Source organism: Taeniopygia guttata, chromosome 10 (assembly GCF_048771995.1).
Source record: "Taeniopygia guttata chromosome 10, bTaeGut7.mat, whole genome shotgun sequence".
Lineage (NCBI taxonomy): Eukaryota > Metazoa > Chordata > Aves > Passeriformes > Estrildidae > Taeniopygia > Taeniopygia guttata.
This window is the reverse complement of record NC_133035.1, coordinates 983,856-1,003,523: the sequence shown is the minus strand read 5'-3', so window position 1 is coordinate 1,003,523 and position 19,668 is coordinate 983,856. Positions and strand designations below refer to the sequence as shown.

The 19,668-nt window shown below is 44.5% G+C and overlaps 1 protein-coding gene across 5 annotated transcripts in view; it reads right to left on the bottom strand.

The window, feature by feature from the left end:
- Positions 1-19,668, bottom strand: part of TMEM266 (transmembrane protein 266) — a 59,870-nt gene that overhangs the window by 12,313 nt on the left and 27,889 nt on the right. For 4 of the 5 annotated variants that reach the window (XM_072933753.1, XM_030280983.4, XM_041718312.2 and 1 more), the window contains 4 exons: positions 18,933-18,989; positions 17,057-17,195; positions 15,494-15,609; positions 6,373-6,559 (listed from right to left, as the gene is read on the bottom strand). In XM_072933753.1, coding sequence (XP_072789854.1) covers positions 6,373-6,559; positions 15,494-15,609; positions 17,057-17,195; positions 18,933-18,989 — 499 coding nt within the window. The remainder of the gene's footprint in view (positions 1-6,372; positions 6,560-15,493; positions 15,610-17,056; positions 17,196-18,932; positions 18,990-19,668) is intronic. The other variant, XM_072933754.1, reaches the window with a different exon arrangement.

Sequence of the window (19,668 nt, the reverse complement as noted above, 5' to 3'; positions counted from 1 at the left end):
CCATATAATCTCATCTGACCCAAGAGACAACATTGCAATCTCTCTTTCTTGGCCCCATAAAAACCTAATAAATTTGGTGAAACATATAAATGACATTCCACCCAAGCAGATCTCCTTCAGTTCTATAATGCATCAACAGTGATCTTTAATTTTTTCATCAATGCCTTTATGAGTGATCTGCAACTCCCCTGAATAAAAGAAAAGGCCTTAAAAAGGGGGGTTTATTTTGAAATAGTTAATGATTGGAGTATTTTATTTCATATTTTTATTGCCATTGGTTGTATTGCCTTCTCTCTCTCCAAGCTGAATCTTCTGAACTGGAAGGTTATTTTTTCTGCTGTGCAGCCTCCCACTGAGGAAGTGAGTCCTCAGAGTAATGTCTTACCCCAACTTCCTTCCAGAAAACAGTCTTTACTAGGAGGTTTCTAAAGAAGCAGATCTTTCATCTGTTTCAACAGGAACCAAGAGCAGCCAGCTGGCACTTTCCAGGAGACTTCCCCTGCCTTTGGTTTGAAGACAGATTGCTACATTACTGCAAGCTGTAGTACTCACACCACTGTTCAATTCACACACATATCCAGTCCCTGCAGAGGCTGGATGGATGCCTGGGCACATGGATATTCCATCTTGAGAGCAACTGAAAAGTCAGCTTGCAGAGAAAACAGAGCAACAGCTTCAGCCTGGTTCTAAGTAAGAAATCAATCTGTGGTTGAAGTCATTGTGCAGAAGGAAATCTGGGATATGCCACAGGCTCCATTATCAGCAGATGCTGCTGGGACAGAAACCCAGAATCCTGACAACAAATGGGGGGTTTGGGCCTCACTTGAGCAGATGAGGCAGCAAGAGCACTGCGAGCTGACTGGAGCACGGCTGGGATGCAGCACAGCTGTGTCAGGGGGGCTGTGGGCACAGAATGGCCTGGGGGACTCTCAGTGCTCTTCCAAACCTTGTTTCCAGAGCATGGATCAGCAGATCCACATCTGAGCTGGCTCAGAGGAACCTGGGTTTGTGTCTGTGAAACAGCAACATTTGCTGAATCTAAAATACAAAGCTAAGGAAGAATATGGCTGCCACCAAAACAATCATCAAGAAAAAATTAAGCAAAAGGGAGTCAAGAACAAGCTGTAATAAACTGGCAACAAATAAATGTAATCTGAGAATTAGGGAAAGACTTGTAATACTTCAGAACCCAAGTGTCTGGCAGGGCAGCAGAGGGCAGAGCAATCATGCTGTCATGGGGAGCACCATCTGCTCATGAAAGGGATCCTTATGAAAGGGCTGCATGCTTGGACAGTGGAAAACATTCCAGTTCTGTATTCCTCTACCTGTCAGCAATGTCTTCACACCTCTTCACGTTAATGATGAGAGACAACTTCACCCTCACAGCCGTGACTGTAGGCTCACCCCTTCTGGAACTGAGCAGTCTCTTTCCCACCCATTTGGTGACTAAAATACAAGAGCCTGACTCCACTAACTGCACACACATTTTTCTAAGTGTTCCTTAATGTTTGATTCCTTTGATTCTTGCCTGGCTGGTCAGTGCACAGAGGTGCACAGAATGCACAAAGCCTGAAAGAGGCATCTAGAGAGAAGTCAAGCTGAAGTGGTGTGCACTTAGATACTCCATTTCCAGGAGTAGACTTCAAAGTAGATACATTTCAGCATTTGAAAATAACCATAAACTATTTTTTATCTATTGTTTTGCATTAACAGGGTTCTCTTAGAGCACTAACAGATGATCACCAAAGGAACTGGCTTAGACTTTAAAAGCATCCAACCAGCTCAGACTGCCTTGCAAGGAACAACTGACAAAATCCTTTCCAGTGCCTTTCTTTGCTTTCTCAGACAGCTTTTGAATAATGTTAAGGGAAGCCCTCTGGAGTTCCAGAAGTCCTCATGTTCCCCTCCCAATATCCTACTTTCTTCACTTACAAAACAGTGGGTACCTACAGGGAGGGCAAGCTTTACCTTTCTTTAAAGCATGATCATAAATTGCAGCAGTCACCCAAAGCAAAAGACTTACTGCTAACCCCATAAAAATGGAAATTTGACTCAGAATAGTTAAAAAAAGATTTTTGGCAATGTGAAGTTCCGGTTCTTGCTCAAAGGAATAAGAAGGGTGGTATATTAATCTTACAATATGGCAGTACTGTAGAATTTCAAAAACTGAAATGATATATGCAGGAAAATGAGGAATTTCCACTAGGGACTCTAACTCGTATGTTATGGGAGAGATTAAAGAATAATAAATTTTGGAAGGAAGTATTAATGGCTAGAGGGGGCACTGTGAACCTGGCATTCCCTGAAGCCTGGAACTTTGTATACCAAACACTAAAAATGATTTGTGCAGAACAAGAAAACATTAGCTGTTATTCTCACCATGACCAGTTAGATACTGTATGGGGTAAGAAGCCCTTTATAATTTAGAACTTCCTTTGTAATTTAGATATTAATAGATAGGATGGTATTTGCCATTGAGAGAAATGGCAACCATCTCTGGGAAGAAGAAAGGAGCACTCAGGGTATTTCCCTGCTCTCAGAGAAAGGCTGACCACAATGCTCCTGAACATCATTAGCGATGCTGCTGTGCTCTCACAGGCAGCAGCTTTCAGCCCAAGCTCTTCATAAACAGCTGAAGTGCTTTAAGAGAGCAGCAAATGTCAGAGCTCTGCCCTCAGTTTGCAGCTCCTCCAGCCCTGCCCTTCTCTGGGGTCTATTTGTTTCCTGCTGTTGATACTGGTACCCTTCGACCTGCAGGCTGAAAACTGTTTCAGCCTTCACATTTCTCTGCTCTGGAGATAAAATTCTTGGCAAGAGAAATAAAGCCTCAATTCAAAGCAAATTAAAGGTGAAAAAAATTCCTGCTTCTTTACCATATTGATTAGGAAATACCATATAGCCATACATTTTCCACAGTGTTATTTCCGGCTGTGTCAGGAGGTCTCTTGGTGAACTGCTCTGAGGAGACAGAAGTGGGAAGCAGCAACCAGCTCATTGTTCCCAGAATTAGCACAGGACTGGCCTTCAGGAGGAGGCACGAAATGTAAGCTGGGGAGTTATGGAACTCTTTCAGAGCCCATTGTCCATCTGACCAGAGCTCTTGCTTCTCCCAGCCTCATACCTACAATTAAGGCACTTTAAATACAAAGAGCAGGAGATCTGCTGAAGGAAAATCTGGGTGAAACCATGCAATTGAAAACTCCCAAATCAGCCAGCACACACACAACTCTCGTGGTGCAGGTCACTGTGTATTCTTACACAAATTCGGTGAGGTGCTGCACGTACCATGTGACACTGGGCTTACCTGACTTACTTTACTGAATGCTGTAGTAAAGGGTTGCACAAAATCTGTGTAAGTACCAGAGACAAGCTATAGCTGCCCCTGAGGAGCTTTAACTTATGCACTGTCCCATAAAACTTCTAGTTAGGGAAATGAGTAAAAAGTCTCAATGCTTTCTTATTCCATCAGCCCTTCATGGTGAAGAATTTTGCACTGAATGTTTCCATTGTTCAATATAGATGGGGGAAATAAGATTAGCCTGAGATGGAATATCCCATTTTCTCATGCAGTATGTTCTCTAGCCAACTAAAGCTTGCTGGTTTGGCAGAATTCAGAGCTCTCTGAAGACAGTGATTTTTTGAAGGCTGACAAAGTTTCATTTGGCAGAAACACATGCATTCCATTCCATCCCCCAGCCTCAGGTGTTGTATGTAGGGCTAATGTTCTGCCAGAGTACAAAAGAACAGCACATCAGAGCGTGCTCTGCCAAATGGCTGAATCGTGGCTTTGAACTGCCTTCCTCTTGACAGTGGAGGTGACCTGGTCCCTCATTTCTCCTGTCCCTAGCAGTGCAATAGGCCATGGCAGGTATGTTCCAGAGCTCAGAAGTGCCAAGTGGCACTCTGAATGATTAGCTGCAGCCCTCACTCTGGAATCCTTAAGAAGAAAAATCACAGCTTAGAGAAAACAGTTGCAAAGCAATCCCTAATGTGGTCTGACACATGGGGTAACTTGCAAAATATAACCCTTGACCCAAAGGTTAAAACACTGGAGACTGAAGTTCCAGTCAGGGCTGTGGGAAGCCCTGAAGGCAGCAGAGCCAGTGTGACTGCAGGAGAGTACAAGAATTGTCTTGTCTGCCTGTACTCTGCAGAGCCCCATCTCTGAGTATTTCACATGCCCCAGCATGTGGGGAAGATAGGGGATCCCACACCAACTGCATTTTCCCTTCCCACACAGAGAACATAGAGCACCCTCAGCCATGCCCTGCCTCCACCTGGCATAGCCCAGGCAGCTCTGGCTGACACCTGCACTGCTCAGGAGGGTGCAGAATGAGAAGATACTGCCAGTACAGCAAAGGGAGGATGCTGAAAGCGGATCACTGGCAATAAAAGCTGGTGCCAGAGAGCCGGAGAAGAAAGCCCCAGTCGAGATGGGGAGAGAGAACAATGAGGCAGGGCTGGCCCAGGATCCTCACTGCCCAGCAGTAACTGCCTTCTCCAGCTGGGAGCTGAGATTTCCAAGTTACACAGAAGCAATCCCTAAGCCAGCAAAATAATCCTGGAATGCCATGTGAAATCCTCTGCCTGGACTGGCTGTGCCCGGGGCTGTACACACTGAACACCACTGCTGTGTGGGGTGTCTCAGGAAATCTGAGTTGGGCCCTGTGCTGGCAGCCCCCTGCCACGGGAGACTACCACAGACTGCTGTAAGAACACAGGGAATTTCTGTCCAGCTCCTGCCTCATTCCACAGAAACTACTTGTTCAAATATAGTCACCCTAATTTAGGTTCTGACAACAAGGCACCTACAAAGACTTTTATGCAATATGTAATAGAGTGCACAAGAAACATTTCCTCTGGTACTTTCAGATGATCTCTAGGAATTGGAAATTTATTCTGCATATTCAGTATAAATGTTTAAATATAACATAACTGCACCTGACCCAATATGTGAAGCAATCCATGTTTCTTATTTGCTCAATGTCTTTTTTTTTCAGTGAAAAGCACAAATCCCTCTAATCATGTAACCTAAGTGCAGAAATCAATCCTGAAGATTGGGCATCTACTTTGTTTCAAGTGTGGGCAGCACTTTACAGGAAGACATGAATAATGAGTAATTCTGTTAACCTAGATGTTAGAATGAATACCTTGGACAGAAGAATTTTTAGATCAACCTCCAGAGCACTAAAATTTCAGCAAGCCTCCTTACAGTGTGTGCAACACTCTTCAGTTCCAAACGTAACCCGCAAGGAACACATGCATAAATTATAGTATATCCACTGGGGAAACCTCTGAAATACTACAAAAAAGAGGGAAATGCATTTTAGGGGTCATCTGCTCAACTGTCTGCTTTTAAATACAATTTCATATCAGAAATAATTAATGGTTTTACTGTAGTTAGTGCTTAGATATTATAAAGATGAAAAAACAAAACTATTTTCTACATGCTTTCACTACTCTGTAGATAAAGGAGAGGATTATAATTTAAAAATGTCTAACAGCTTTTAAAGTATCTGTGCCTCGAATTCTCAGGAGTTTGACCAACATACAGATACTGTGCAAACTTCTAATTCCAACAGATTCACAATAATTAAGCTAAGATGCCCAAGGAAGACTAACACACCACTAAGGTGGAAAGTGTTGTCTCCTCTGGAATATTACATTAAAGCAGGAGACATCCTGCACTCCACTGGAAGGGCTGGTGGATCACAGGAAAGGAGCTTTGTCTTTTCCATAAAAAATTCAGGTCCAGCACTTAGATAAAATCTGATCCAAGTAAATGTAACTGTTGTTACCTCCTGAACCACAGAGCTGCCCAGCAGACCCCCTGAGGCAGCAGAGTGCTCCTTACCATGGTCACTGAGACGTGCAAGCAGGATGCCCACATTGCACTTCCCTCCTTTCCTGGCACTAGTGCTGCCCTGCCCAAAACTGGCAGCTTTAGGGAACTGGTGAGAGCACAGCCTCCAGGCAAGGCAAGCCCACAGCTGATGCAGGAGTCCTCTCCAAACCACAGAAATGCAAGTGGCCAAAGACCAAAACTGTTTTTCAATGTTCTTCCCAATTTCCCTGCTTTTAGCTCTGAGTGATTATCCTTTGGCCAACTTTCATTTGGCTGCTGCTTCTCTAGTGTTTGATGGATCTAACCATGAGGACACTGGGAAGGTACATCGTAGCCATTTTCTTCCCCTGTCATTTCTTTGGCTCTGTTTAGAACCTGCTCCCAAATACAACAGCTCCTGCCCCTTCAGAGCAGATGCAGCCTCTCTGCAGCAGTGGGAAACTGCAGCCTGCAGGGCAGCAATGGATCCCTGCAGGAGTGCAGCTGTTCAGTGAGATCCCACTGTGGAGCATCACCTGTGCACTCACCTCGTGCAGGTCGCAGCCCAGCGATGTTCTCGGTGGCTTCATCGTCCGAGTCTTCAGTGGCCACCACCTTGTACCTCTTGCTGCTCTGTTTGTTCAGCACGTGTGGGACCTGCAGTGCAGCCTCTCTCTCTGCAGCCAGGTCCAAATCCTGCTGAGCAAGGTGGGCCCTCAGCTGCCTGATTTCAAACTGGAGGAAAAAACACCACCACAAACTGATGTCATGTGAGCACAGCCAGAAGTTTATAAGCTACAGTTGGGGACCTATTACTCATCACTAAACACTACAGGTCTGGTAAAACAAAGAGTATAGTTGAGCCAGGACATGAGCCCAAACTGGTGGTGCTCTCCCAGAGCTTGTGTGAGCTGGACCATTGCTCACATAATCTAAAGATAATGACTGCCTTATACTGGTCCTCTGTTTTGCACAGCTGTGTCCTGAAGGTAAGATTTTGGGCAATTTTAACAAGTCTTACTGCCCAACCCCAAGTAACCTTTATAGCAAGAGACCAGTTTTAACAGGCATTAGGGAGTTAGCTTCATGACAAATTCTCTAACTAGACTTTGTAATGAGGCTTCCAGTGGAGGGGAGGTTCTCTGAGCAGCACCCAGAATGGTTCTCCCTCACTAATTCGACAAGGGGAGGATAATACAGTCCTCTTCTGACTTGAAACCTTCTGTACTAAGCAGTGTGCAGAAAACCCAGGGGGAAGGTTACACTTTTCTGGCCATTCCTCTCAAACATGTTAAAGAATTTCTGCAGCCACAAGGGGATTTACTCGTGACTGGTGTTATAAAGCAGACACCTGAAAAAAAGGAAGCTACCAGGTACAATCTGACTGAGGGATACAGCAGATGTCTTTTGTTTTTGATGGCCACGCATCTTCCACAATGCAAGAAGGGAAACAATTTTTTTGGAGAGGCTGCAGAGACCCTTTAAACCCTTATATAAGCAGGACAAAACTCCCTGTGCCACACAGCACAGCTGTGGGGCTGCAAGGGAGAGTTTCTCTTTAAAAGAGTAACTCTTTAAAATCAGTAATACAGCAGTGACCAAGTCATGTCTAATTCTAGAGTTTGAGAGGGAAACACAAATGAGGTGAGTAACAGGCAAGCATTCAAATATGGCACTGCTGGGCCTCCCCTGGTTCAGGGCCTGCAGAGCTACAGCAGAGCAGGAGGACACGGCAGCTGCCACTCCACACCCACAGCACACGGAATTGGCACCTCCGTGCTGGAAAACTGGTGTGGAACAGCCCTGGCTGAGTGCACCTGCCTGTGCCTCTCACCCCTCAGATGTGACTCAGATCTGCTTCACTGGCAGATTTTGGAAGCCATCACCAGACCCCCCCTTGTTCCACTGCAGTCAGATGTGGTCCAGACACCGGGGAGGGGAAACCAGACAGAATTTCCACTGATTCAGGAAAGGAGAAGGGATTCCAGTTTGGCACACCTGCAGGCTCTCTGCTTTCCAGAGCATCTGGGAAGGAACTACAGTGACTGGGAAGGCCCATTACAAGACTCAAATCTAGAAAGCCAAAGGGCAGTTCAAGCTTTCCAGATCCCATTAAAGCAGCTAATCCAGGGCTCTAACAAAGCACAGCTTTTCCTCCATCTGCAATCCAGTGCACAGAGGCCTAGCAGCTGCAGACAGCTGGCTGCAAGTGCTCACTGCTTCTTAACCAAAGGCCTTCTGCCAGTGGCAGTCAGGAGTCAGGTGGAGTCAGCAAATGTCAAAATACTGCCCTGCTCCCTGATTTCCTGCAATGAAGCCTCCGTGGCAGATTCCTCGTTATTATTCCAATAATAACAAGTTGTTATTGTGTTAACCTATTGCTAAGAAGAACTGGCACTGCCAACTCTGTTCCCAGTCAGCCTGAAGCATCCTGAGGCTCAAGGAACTTATGTCAGTATGAACATGGGAATTTCAGGCTATATCCTTGACTTGAAAAAAAAACCTAATCACAAGGAATACCTTACATTCCACCTTTAAAGAGAAAAGATACCCTTTCAGTCACTCCATTGGTTTAATGGAAGAAATGTGCTCAAACATAATAGACAAAAAAGAAATTTGGAGTTTTTTTCACGTTGTCTAGCTCAAACATAATTTCTGTTTCTCTACATTTCACCCTTCAAAAACATTCACAAGTGCCTAATCAAGAAATAACTGTCATTGAAATGCTTAATTCTGGCCTAGAGGTGTGGTACAATTTCCTTTGTTCATGCAAGACAAAAAATCTGGCAGGTATTTTTTAACACAAATAGACAGAACTAGCTAAAAGTCAGCTCAATAACTACGACTGCATCAGATCCAATTTAAGGAGCTTCAGCATTTACAAAGATTTGCTGAGCATTGTAACAATCAAAAGCCCGAACGCATCACAGGTGCGAAGGAGGAGGAGAAATGGGGGAGAGCCCAGACTGCTGCCGCGCATTCCGAGCTCCCGGGGACGAAGTGAGCATTTCCAACCGGCGCAGACACTGCGAGCGCTCAGAGCACATCCCGGCCGGGAGCGCTCCGGGCACCGCCGCGGGCACCGCCCGCCCGGGCCCGGGACAGAGCGGGAACGGGACAGAGCGGGAACGGGACACAGCGGGCACCGGGACACAGCGGGAACGGGACACGGCGGGAACGGGACACAGCGGGCACGGGACAGAGCGGGAACGGGACACAGCGGGAACGGGACACAGCGGGAACGGGACACAGCGAGAACGGGACACAGCGGGAACGGGACACAGCGGGCACGGGGACACAGCGGGAACGGGACAGAGCGGGAACGGGACAGAGCGGGAACGGGACACAGCGGGAACGGGGACACAGCGGGAACGGGGACACAGCGGGCACCGGGACAGAGCGGGAACGGGACACAGCGGGAACGGGACACAGCGGGAACGGGACAGAGCGGGAACGGGACACAGCGGGAACGGGCCCGGGACAGAGCGGGAACGGGACAGAGCGGGAACGGGACAGAGCGGGCACGGGACAGAGCGGGAACGGGACACAGCGGGAACGGGACACAACAGGCACCGGGACACAGCGGGAACGGCAGCGGCGCGGCTGCCACCTGCCGGGCGCGGGGGGAACTGCGGCCGCGCCACGGGGCACGGGGACACCGGGAACGGGACACCGGGCACGGGACACAGCGGGCACGGGATACACCGGGCACGGGACACGGCGGGAACGGGACACAACGGGCACCGGGACACAGCGGGAACGGGACAGAGCGGGAACGGGACACAGCGGGAACGGGACACAGCGGGAACGGGACAGAGCGGGCACCGGGACACAGCGGGAACGGGACACAGCGGGCACACCAGGCACGGGAACACAGCGGGAACGGGACAGAGCGGGCACGGAACACAGCGGGAACGGGATACAGCGGGCACCGGGACACAGCGGGAACGGGACACAGCGGGCACCGGGACACAGAGGGCACGGGACACAGCGGGCACCGGGACACAGCGGGAACGGGACACAGAGGGCACGGGACACAGAGGGAATGAGACACAGCGGGCACCGGGACACAGTGGGCACCGGGATACACCGGGAACGGGATACACCGGGCACGGGAACACAGAGGGCACAGGAACACAGAGGGCACGGGAACCACGTCACAGACACCGAACTGGGCTCCAGTGTCACCCTGTCACGGACACCGAACTGGGCTCCAGTGTCACCCTGTCACGGACACCGAACTGGGCTCCGGTGTCACCCTGTCACGGACGCCGGACTGGGGCACAGCTGTCACAGGCACTGAACCTGGGCACCAGGGTCACCCGCTCACAGATACCAAATCTGGGTGCCCTGCCACAGACACTGGATCCGGGCACGGGTGGCCTCCTGTCACGGACAAGAAACGGGATTTTCATTCCCAAAGGGCACGGATCCACAGAGCTGATTGGGTCAGTAGGAGCTGTTTCCTAACCATTATGCCAGGATCCTGCAGGTGCTGGAACACAGCGTCAGCCACTCAAAGCAACCCCCTAAAACAAAGGTTAAGTCTAAGGGCGTTTTCCTTACAGGTGAAATGCAGCCAGAGCTGCATGAGCAAATGAGGTTGTAGGTGCTTCTGTCTACTGAAGATTATACTGCACACTGAGCTCGGGCAGTTCTAATGTGTACAAGAGCTAATGAGATTGCTCTGCATTCAGGCAGTCCAGGGCAGCTAAAATAAATCGTTAGGAGGTATATAAGAGTCTTTTTAAGGTAAAATTCTGGGCCAAGGTAACATGTCAAATTTCTATTTGCAGCAGCAGCTGATGCAGCGATCTGAGTGTACACATGGACTGAGGAACCCACGGTCTGCACTTCCAGGTTCACCATTCTTCCCTCAGCCTGTAGGGCAGAAGCACACTGCACATATCATCAGATGACCAAAAAAAGGCATATAAACTTAAACACATGCTTTGATTTGCTTAAATTAACTCATAGGTATCAGCTCTGTGGAAGAACCTTGCAAATCTCTAAGAGAGCCAGGGAGCAAAAAAATGCTCATAACTTGTGACCAAGGAGACAAAGGTAAACCACACCTCTTGATACCTATGACATTCATGTTCCTTAATTACACATACTTTGGTATCTTCTGGTGGGTATTTACCAGTAAGTCCCAACATACTCTGTAATGGAAAAAATATTTTTGAAAACTTCATAGAATCCCAACATAATCTGAAGTGAAATGGAACTGGGAGGGCCATCTAATCCAACACCTTGCTTTAAGCAGCTCCATTTAGCTCAGGCTGCTGAAAGCCTGTCCTCTCGAATTCTGACTATCTCCAGGCTGTGTGCACACAGCACCACCTCCCTGGCAAGATGCTCCAGTGCTTGCCCATTCTCATAATGAAAATGTTTGTTATCGTATTTCACAGGAAGTTTGCACATTCCATGCTTGTGTACTGTCACTGTGCACCTCTGAGAACTGTCTGGGTACATCACCATGATGGAGCTGAAAACAGCAACAAAGGTGTAATACGTGTGGCTGATGTGAAAATATACTTATTACCAAGAAAAAGGGAGATACAGAATGCTTCACAGAAGAATGAGTAACTAGATTGTCTGGCATGAAGAGAAAGTTCATCAACAAATTTAAACTTACCATTTTTAAAATCTGTTACATGTCCACTTGCACCACAAACCTGGCAATATTTTGTCAGGAAACAAACCAGAAATAATTATGGGGCACTCCTGGGCACTTCCTCATTCAAATAATGAATTAGGTGATTATTTCTAAGCAGGTAAATCGACAGACCTACCCAGAGCTCTAGATAACATCTCCTTTCACATGCCTGGTTTTATTAAGTGGGCCACCCATCCTAGCTGATTTGTATAATACACATGTAAGACTTGAAAGAGACTTAGCAGTGAATCATGGAGTAGTTCCCTTTAATGGTCTAACAACAGAGTAGGATTGACATAGCTTCTGAGAGATCAATGAACATTTTAGCCAGAAGCTTACTTGTGTCTAATGCAGGAGCAGTAACTTTGCTCAATTCTATTAGTGCTGTCTGTACAGAATGCCATGCCCTTAAAGTCATCTGCCACTGGGATACAATCCAGTGTTTATTTCCATTAGTTTAGCCATTGTTGGTAACAATAAAAATCAGGATACAGTTGCAAACTAATGATTTATGGGTAGAATAAAGCACAGGATGACCTTGGCTGCCTTCCATCCACCAAGAAAATGACTGGTAGTTAGAAATAAATTAAAATTATTGCAAGAGGATAGCATACGTTATTTCTCCAATAGGTAATTTTACCAGCTAAATAGCCCTGCCATTAAACTGGCAGCTGTTGTACAAATTAAATTCCAAGATAAAAAAAGAAATTACAGCTCCTGTAATTGTTGTAGTACTAAGAATGCTGAAAACCCTAGCTCTGTAGGAACTGGCAGAAAAGGAGCTCTGGTGTGATAAGGCTGAGCACATACTCCTGGGCTGGGCTGTGTTCAGGTGAATGACTCTTCTGAAAGCTAAGCAGAAAAGATCAGGTAAATATTTCTATTGTCACAAATGGAAATTCCTTTACAGGTGATTCCAGAGATAAAAAAGCAATCTTCCCTGACTGGAATTTGTAGCTAATGAAACTTTAGAACTTTGTTTTGCAATTTAAGTTATTCTGGTAAAACAAAACTATCAGCAATATACTCTGCATGTTCTTGACAGTGACTGCAGTGAGACTTCTTTTCCTTTCACATTTACCCATTTTTAGAAATCCCTCATGCTCCATTCCTGTTTAAGAATCTCTTTTTTTGGCCAATGGAGAATAAATAAAAAGCAAACTATTCAAACAGTTGCAGTGGGGTACTACAGAGAACAAGGTGGTGGCCTGTGCAAGTATAATTTATAAACATATTCTGTTTTTCAGATGTACAGCTAGCCAAAAAGAAACATGTGGAAAGAGTTTCCATGTTTGCAAAAGTACATCTCCAATGTCAGTCAGGAATGGAAATGTACTTTACAGTTGTGACACCCCATCACTGGTCAAAAAAACCTGACAACTGACAAAAGAAAGAGACTTCAAAAAGATGAAGGGAGGTTGTATCTTTGCTGCTTTTAATTTTTAAAGAAGTCCTGGTTTTGTCTGCCTAGCATTAAGCACCAGCTTCAAATCAGCATGGGACTTCTCAGAGAACCAGCCACCAATTATTTTTGTTTTAAATCCCAAGTAAAACAGGCTAACTATTTTTCCAATTCCTCTAATGAAATAATTACTTTGCTTGAGACTTTCAAGATCAGTTCACCTGCAGAATATGCCATACCCTGAGAATTCTAACCCCAATTGCCTGAGCAGCAGCAAAGCAGTAAGAAACCAAACACAGGATCTCAGAAAAGGAAGCACTGGGAAACTTTTCCACCAGGAATGTTCTCAATCCCATCTCTAACTCCTGAATAAATGCAAACCACCAGCATGGTCACAAAGGTGCAGCACAGGGTGCTGCTGGGCTGCAGGGCACCACGGTGACCTGTCTGCTGTGCCCATGCGGGCAGCACAGTGCCAGCACCCCCTGCCATGGAACAGCTGGCACCAGGGCAGCCTGGAACCCTCCTGGCTGCTGCTCTGCTCTGGGCACAGCCAGACTGCTGCAGGCAAACCTTCCCTCAGAAACAGACAAACACATGGAAACACCATGAACCAGCAATCCTTTAGAAAGCTCAGGAAAGATGATCAAACGAAAAAGCAAAAACCTGGCAGAATTTTAGATATTAAATACCATTAGGAGCCATTTTTCCCATCAGATGCTGTATACAATGTTAATCTGACTATTATAAAGCTGACAACTTTTTCTTGAATGAATTACGAAGCTAATAATTTACAAATAAAGGATGCAGTACTCCTGTCAATGTCTTATATCACTAACTGCAGCAAATTAGTACATTTACCTGATATTATGCAGCTGAGACAGTTGTTTGGCAGCAAGTCAGGCCAGTAAGAGGGATTTAGCATGCTGTCATCTTTCTATAGACTGTGCTTTTCCATAGCAGATGACACTTGAAAGCTGCAAGAGAACCTGCTCTGTTTTCTCAGACTTACTCCTCTACCAGTGCAGTATTTCTTTGTTTGATGTACAGGTTGTAACCATCAGAGCTCGGATTTCGGGCGACTCTGGTCGGACATTCAGGAGTACCTGGCTCAGAGTGAAGAGCAGCAAGAGCTGCTTCTGAACCCCACCTGGGATAATGAGCCCACCTTTACTCAGACTATGAAACAATAACACTAAAAATTGTTTAGAGATTGAGAGTGTTATCTGTCTGTATAGCAAAGTTCCTAAAAACAAATGTTTTACAATTTATGATTGTCAAGAACTTTAATATGGTCCGACAGACAAAATACTGCACTGGAACTCAAGAAATCACCAATTTGCTTAATGGGTTTGGTGAAGGGATAACCTCACCCTTGTAAAATGGAGTGTATACCATTTACCTGGCAATTTCACAACCTTGACAGAACCCAAATCACCAAGTATCATTGTGCAAGATGCTATGAAGAGGAGTTTTGCCACCAAAGACAATATAGTTGGCACTTACTAATTTTTGGCAGAAGCCAAGCCTTAGGTTTAGAACTTAGTTATGGTTAATATGAGTGACTCAAAACCAGCATTATGAAATGACACAGTGTCTACAGCTCTTCCTAAAGCATCACACAGACAAAGCAACTTACCACCTCCAGCAGTTCATTGCAGAATCCTAAGCTGACATCCAGGAGATCTGGACCTATACCTAAAAATCTGATTGGGGACCTAAATATTGATGGTTTTGTATTTCAAAAGTACCTGCCACAAGCCAGGACTGGTAGTTAAAGCTAGAAATCTCCAGGATTTATTTGGACTATATCTCATAGTTCCCGTTTCACTGAAACAAGAAGTAAATCACCCGGGGATCATCCTGTTGTTATCTGATGGTCACCTCAACACTCACTTATCCCGAGCCTCAACATCCATCCCTGCTTTCCACTTTAAAGCAAGTTAGTCAAGAACTCATTTGCATAAGACAAATGGCAAAATCTCCTGGCTCATTGCCCCAAAATGGTTTTACACCTTTTTCATGTAAAATATATTCACTTCAGATATTTCAGACTTCACCTTCCCTTACCTCTAGACTGAATCACTGAACATTTGTGGGCCTGGGAAGACTCTTAAATCTTAACTTGCTTCCAGGAACTAGAAGCTTCTACTGTAACATTTTGAACTTGCCAGGAGTCTTACTGACCTACAGGGAAGCTGCCTCTTGCATTTAAAGCAGGGAAATTAATTTTTTTTTAACTGCACAGCCTTTTCCTAGTAATACTAGCTGCAGTCTCCAACAATGGGTTTTGTATGTTAATACTATGTCAAGCTAGCTGTACTCATTTAATAAATTACATACTGGAACCATTTATTTTCTGTTGCTCACATTTGTTTTCCTCACCTCCAAGAACATAAGCCCAGCAGCAGAGGCAGCTGATTGCGGTTTGACAAATACCATGCTGACAATATCCTGGCTGCAGCTAATGCTTCCTTAGCGCTGAGACCTGTCACCCCACAGCACAAGTCCCAGTAGTACTTCTCAAAGCTCAGCCTGCAGCAAGTACATGAACTGTTTGACTTGTCTTGACAAGATATATGTAAATAAAGACATTACTGAACTTTACCCCTTGTTCTTGGCAGATCTGGGTTAGTCTTTCCAGCTGCTCATCTTGAATAACTTTTGCCTTCTCATATTGCTGAATCATCATCTCCATCTCCACTTTCACTGGAAGGACATATGCTGGAAAACACAAATAACACTTAAAGCAACCCAGCTGTGATTTGCTTTTTTATCAGGAAGAAAACCTTTACAGGCCAAAGAACATGATCCTTTTCCCCTGCATCCAGAGAACTAGAGTATTTCCAATCGAAGTAGCATTAGAGTACATTCTTCAGGGAAGGATTTCCAGCATTGGAAATGCAGGGTCTAGATATTGTTTGGTCAGACCTTTATCTGCCTGGCTGAACTGAAATGCATGCTGCCTGCTCTTCTCAGATTCCCTGCTACTAAAGCACTTCCCCAGTGTTTACCACGGATTTCCTGAATTACTGGGCAGGAGGATTTTCTCTTTAGAGTCAGTCTCATTCCCTCTAAACCTGAACAGCACATCTCCCTCAGGAAAATAACTATTCCAGAGTCCTAACCATTTAATTCCTAGACTTTGTGGTAAGAAATCAGTCCTTAATGGACACAGCAGACTAAAAGATATTTTGAAGAAAAAGGGCATTTATCTTCTATGGCTTTTCAAGCTACAGTCCAGTTTTCAATACGTTTTCTGAATGGCTCTAAAAACTTTGCTCCTGTCTTAACTATGGCAAACTCACACTGATCAGAAAAGCTGGTCAACACATACCGCAATTAATGTTTTCTTAAGCTACACAAAATCCTGAAATTTTCTTTTATGCTTCAATCAGACGGCTATGGCCTCTCCTGAACTATGAATACAAGGTTTTCTGGGCATTTAAACTCAAAATAACAACTTTGATTTTTCACACATGAGCAAAATGGCCATTCATTTATTTCTTTTCCTAAGCTGCCTGAAGCTGCTGAGCACACAGTAACATACACTAAAGTCCTTGCTTCCAGGCCAAGCTCTCTGCAACCTTGACTTCCTGGGGCCTTTTCATCTCCCCTGGTACATCCCCACAGAGGTCTGTGCAAAACACCACAAATATGCACTTCATTTCCAGGATGTACAGCACTGCAGAGAGCACCTCCTGCTGGGAATCCCCAGGGCAAGAAAATCCTCCTGGAATCTGACACAAAACTTATTTACTGACACAAACTTAGAAAATAAAGTCCCAAGACAGAGCTCGCTGTATGGTTATGGGGAGGGTGCAGCAAATATCAGCAAAGCAGAGAATCAATTATTTTGCAGAATGAGCAATGAGAGCAAGAGACATAAAACAAGTCAGGACATTTACTTTACAGGACAGGGGATGGTGCCTAACAGGAAAATAAACCAATAAATTATAAAGGCTCCTAGAAAGCAGGAGATACAGACATGATCTCCAGACCTACTCTCCTCCATGGGAGTCATAACTCTCTTCTGTTCAGTACTAGCAAAATATAAGAGAAAGGACAATGACAGGAACAGTGGGAGTAAGTAATCTTTCTGTATTTTTAAAACCTCTTTTTCCCAGCCTGCCAGGTGATGCTTGGAGTCACAAGCTGAGTCCCCACTCACCATCAATGATCCTCTTCACTCTCCATATCCGCAGAGTGATGATAAGGCTGATGGCATCCCATGGGCTGCTGGGGCCGTTAGCCACGGTTGAGGCCACCATTGGTGCCAAGGACAAGATTATGATAGCACCATCAAACACCTAGAGAGAAATCAGTTTTTTCAAACCTTTCCTTAAAATCATATCCCTGCCATTCCTCTTTGAAATCTTGAAGGACTCCCTCTTTGTCCAAAAGAAATGCAATGATGTACCTATTTGAAAGGGATATGAGAGGTGGCCAAGCCACAGAAAGGCTGCATCCTTTTTAGGTAGCACAACAGAATTCCTCAGTGCTTTTTATGAGGTGAGGAGAGATAAACTGTGGTGGAAGGGAAGGGGGAGAGAAAGGTATTTGGAAATACTGGCCAAAATCCCCAAGGAGAATTGATAGTCTAAATGTTATTACAGCCAAAGTGTTTTATCATCACTGGTATTTATTACCTGTTACTTGGCATAATGTCATCTAAAAAATATGCAGTCCCTGCCCATAGATCTTACTGTCTAAATGAAGAGATCAAGAAGACAAGTAGAAAAAGATGGAGCCAAGAGACTTGATGGCTTCTGGCCATGTCCTGACTACACAATGTGTGGGGATGGTTGTGCACCTAGCCAGAAAGACTGCCTGCTCTCACTTTTATGGGGCAGCGTGGAGTTTGACGATTGGGACTGTTCTGAATGATTTATGTGACACTGGCTGCATGGGGATTAGACCAGAAAAAGCAAGTGTGCAAAGCATGAGACAGAAATGAGCTAGTAAATGTGTTCCAGAGCAAAGTGGCAGCAGTGTCATGTCTGTCCCACACTGGCCCAGCAGAGTAGAACAGAGCACCATGTTCTCATTCCTGCTGAAACCCTCCCCTGCTGCCAAGGCCCTTTGATTAACTGTTTGCATAAAGAGGTGGGGCACAGATTTTTATAAGAACTACTTATTCAGAACTGTGTATACCAATTCAATGTATTGAAAAGAAATACTTCTTACTGCAGCCACTCAATGGGCAGTAAAAAATATCACTATTCCAAATTACCAAGATGAATTATCAGAAACTTCTGCATTTAGCCTTAGTAATAAAAAACCCTGAATCAACTATTTAAGTTTCATTTCATTTTTTTTGGCAAAACAAGTTAAAATGTTTACAACTTCATTACAAAAATAATGCAAGTCTCTAGAATGATTATGCTCCAAGAACACCCAGATTGTATTCTGGTTCTTCCTGCACAGTAGTGGTTTATGAGGCAGTATCAAGAAAGAGCTTTTAATTTTCCTGATCTCCAGATTTCTGATCAGATTGGGATTATGTATTATTTATTACACACGAATTTATTTTTCTTTTTCTACCAGAGAATATACATTCTATGTAATTTTTAATTTGAGGTACTAATTACAGTGTTTATCAAAACAATTTCTCAGTAAAAACGGGGGTTTTGCCAAACTAGTTTTACTACCAGGAAACTACATGTAATTTTCAACTAACTCAACTAAGTTCAACTCAATTATGGCAATGAGTTAATAAAACTCAGGTAACAATTTTTACATCTCAGAGCAGCAGTATTGTCAGTTAGACCAGCACAGTTCTAACAACAAAAGTCACACAAAGAGCAAGAAGGCCAAAATCCCTCCCTTCATAAAATATTTTCAAATATTGCAATCTTCTGAGTCTCTCACAGAAAAAGGGACTGCATCACTCAGCTATGGATAATGCACATAATGAGAAGAATGTGTGTATTTATCTGCCTTAAAAGATATTGTACTGCACCAGATTAATAACAAAGCCATCTAAAGCAGTTCTTCATGGTCTTTCTGGGCTGCCTGGAAAAAAGGAACCAGAAGAAAGAGCTTACCTCTATTTTGTTTTCAATGTAATCCCATATGCCAAGGACCACAATCCTCAAAATAGTCTAGTAAAATAGATTAGGGGGAAAAACGATTATGAATGTTATTGCATTCTTAGATAAACATTTAGCTCTTTACCTATTTAAGGAATAATTTTTTGTCTTATTTAAGCACTATGCATTTCTTCTAAATAATAATCAGATCCTAGAAATGGCTAAACTGCTATATTAAAAAAGCAGATATTGCTTCCCAACCAGTATACTGACTTAGTAAAACCTCCACAAACAAGTTCCAAGTTCAAATGCTCATCAGTCTTTCCATCTTCCTAAAATTCTGCTTTCAGATTTGTGTGATTTAGATTACCAACCCTCCCCAGCCTCCTGACCCAACAATATATAAGATTCACCATGGGGCTCCCTCAGTCAGAATGGGGGAAAATTCTCTTTTCTGGCCATCTTTGATATGCCAGTGCTTACTGATGTTCTAAGAGAAGAGGCCCTATCCTGTCCTGATGCCTACAGGTACTGACATTTCATCAGCCTGAAGAGTAGATGCTCTTCATTGGAATTTAAGGCAGTTGCTTTATTACAGGATCCCAGAAAGTCATGGGATAAGGGAGAAAAATATCTCTGTGATCCTTCTCTATGAAGCAAAACAGCAATAAGTAGCCTCAACAGCTAAAAAAGAGGAATAAAACCACAGAATGAACCAATGGTGAATTCCTATTAAAAATCCAATCCTAAT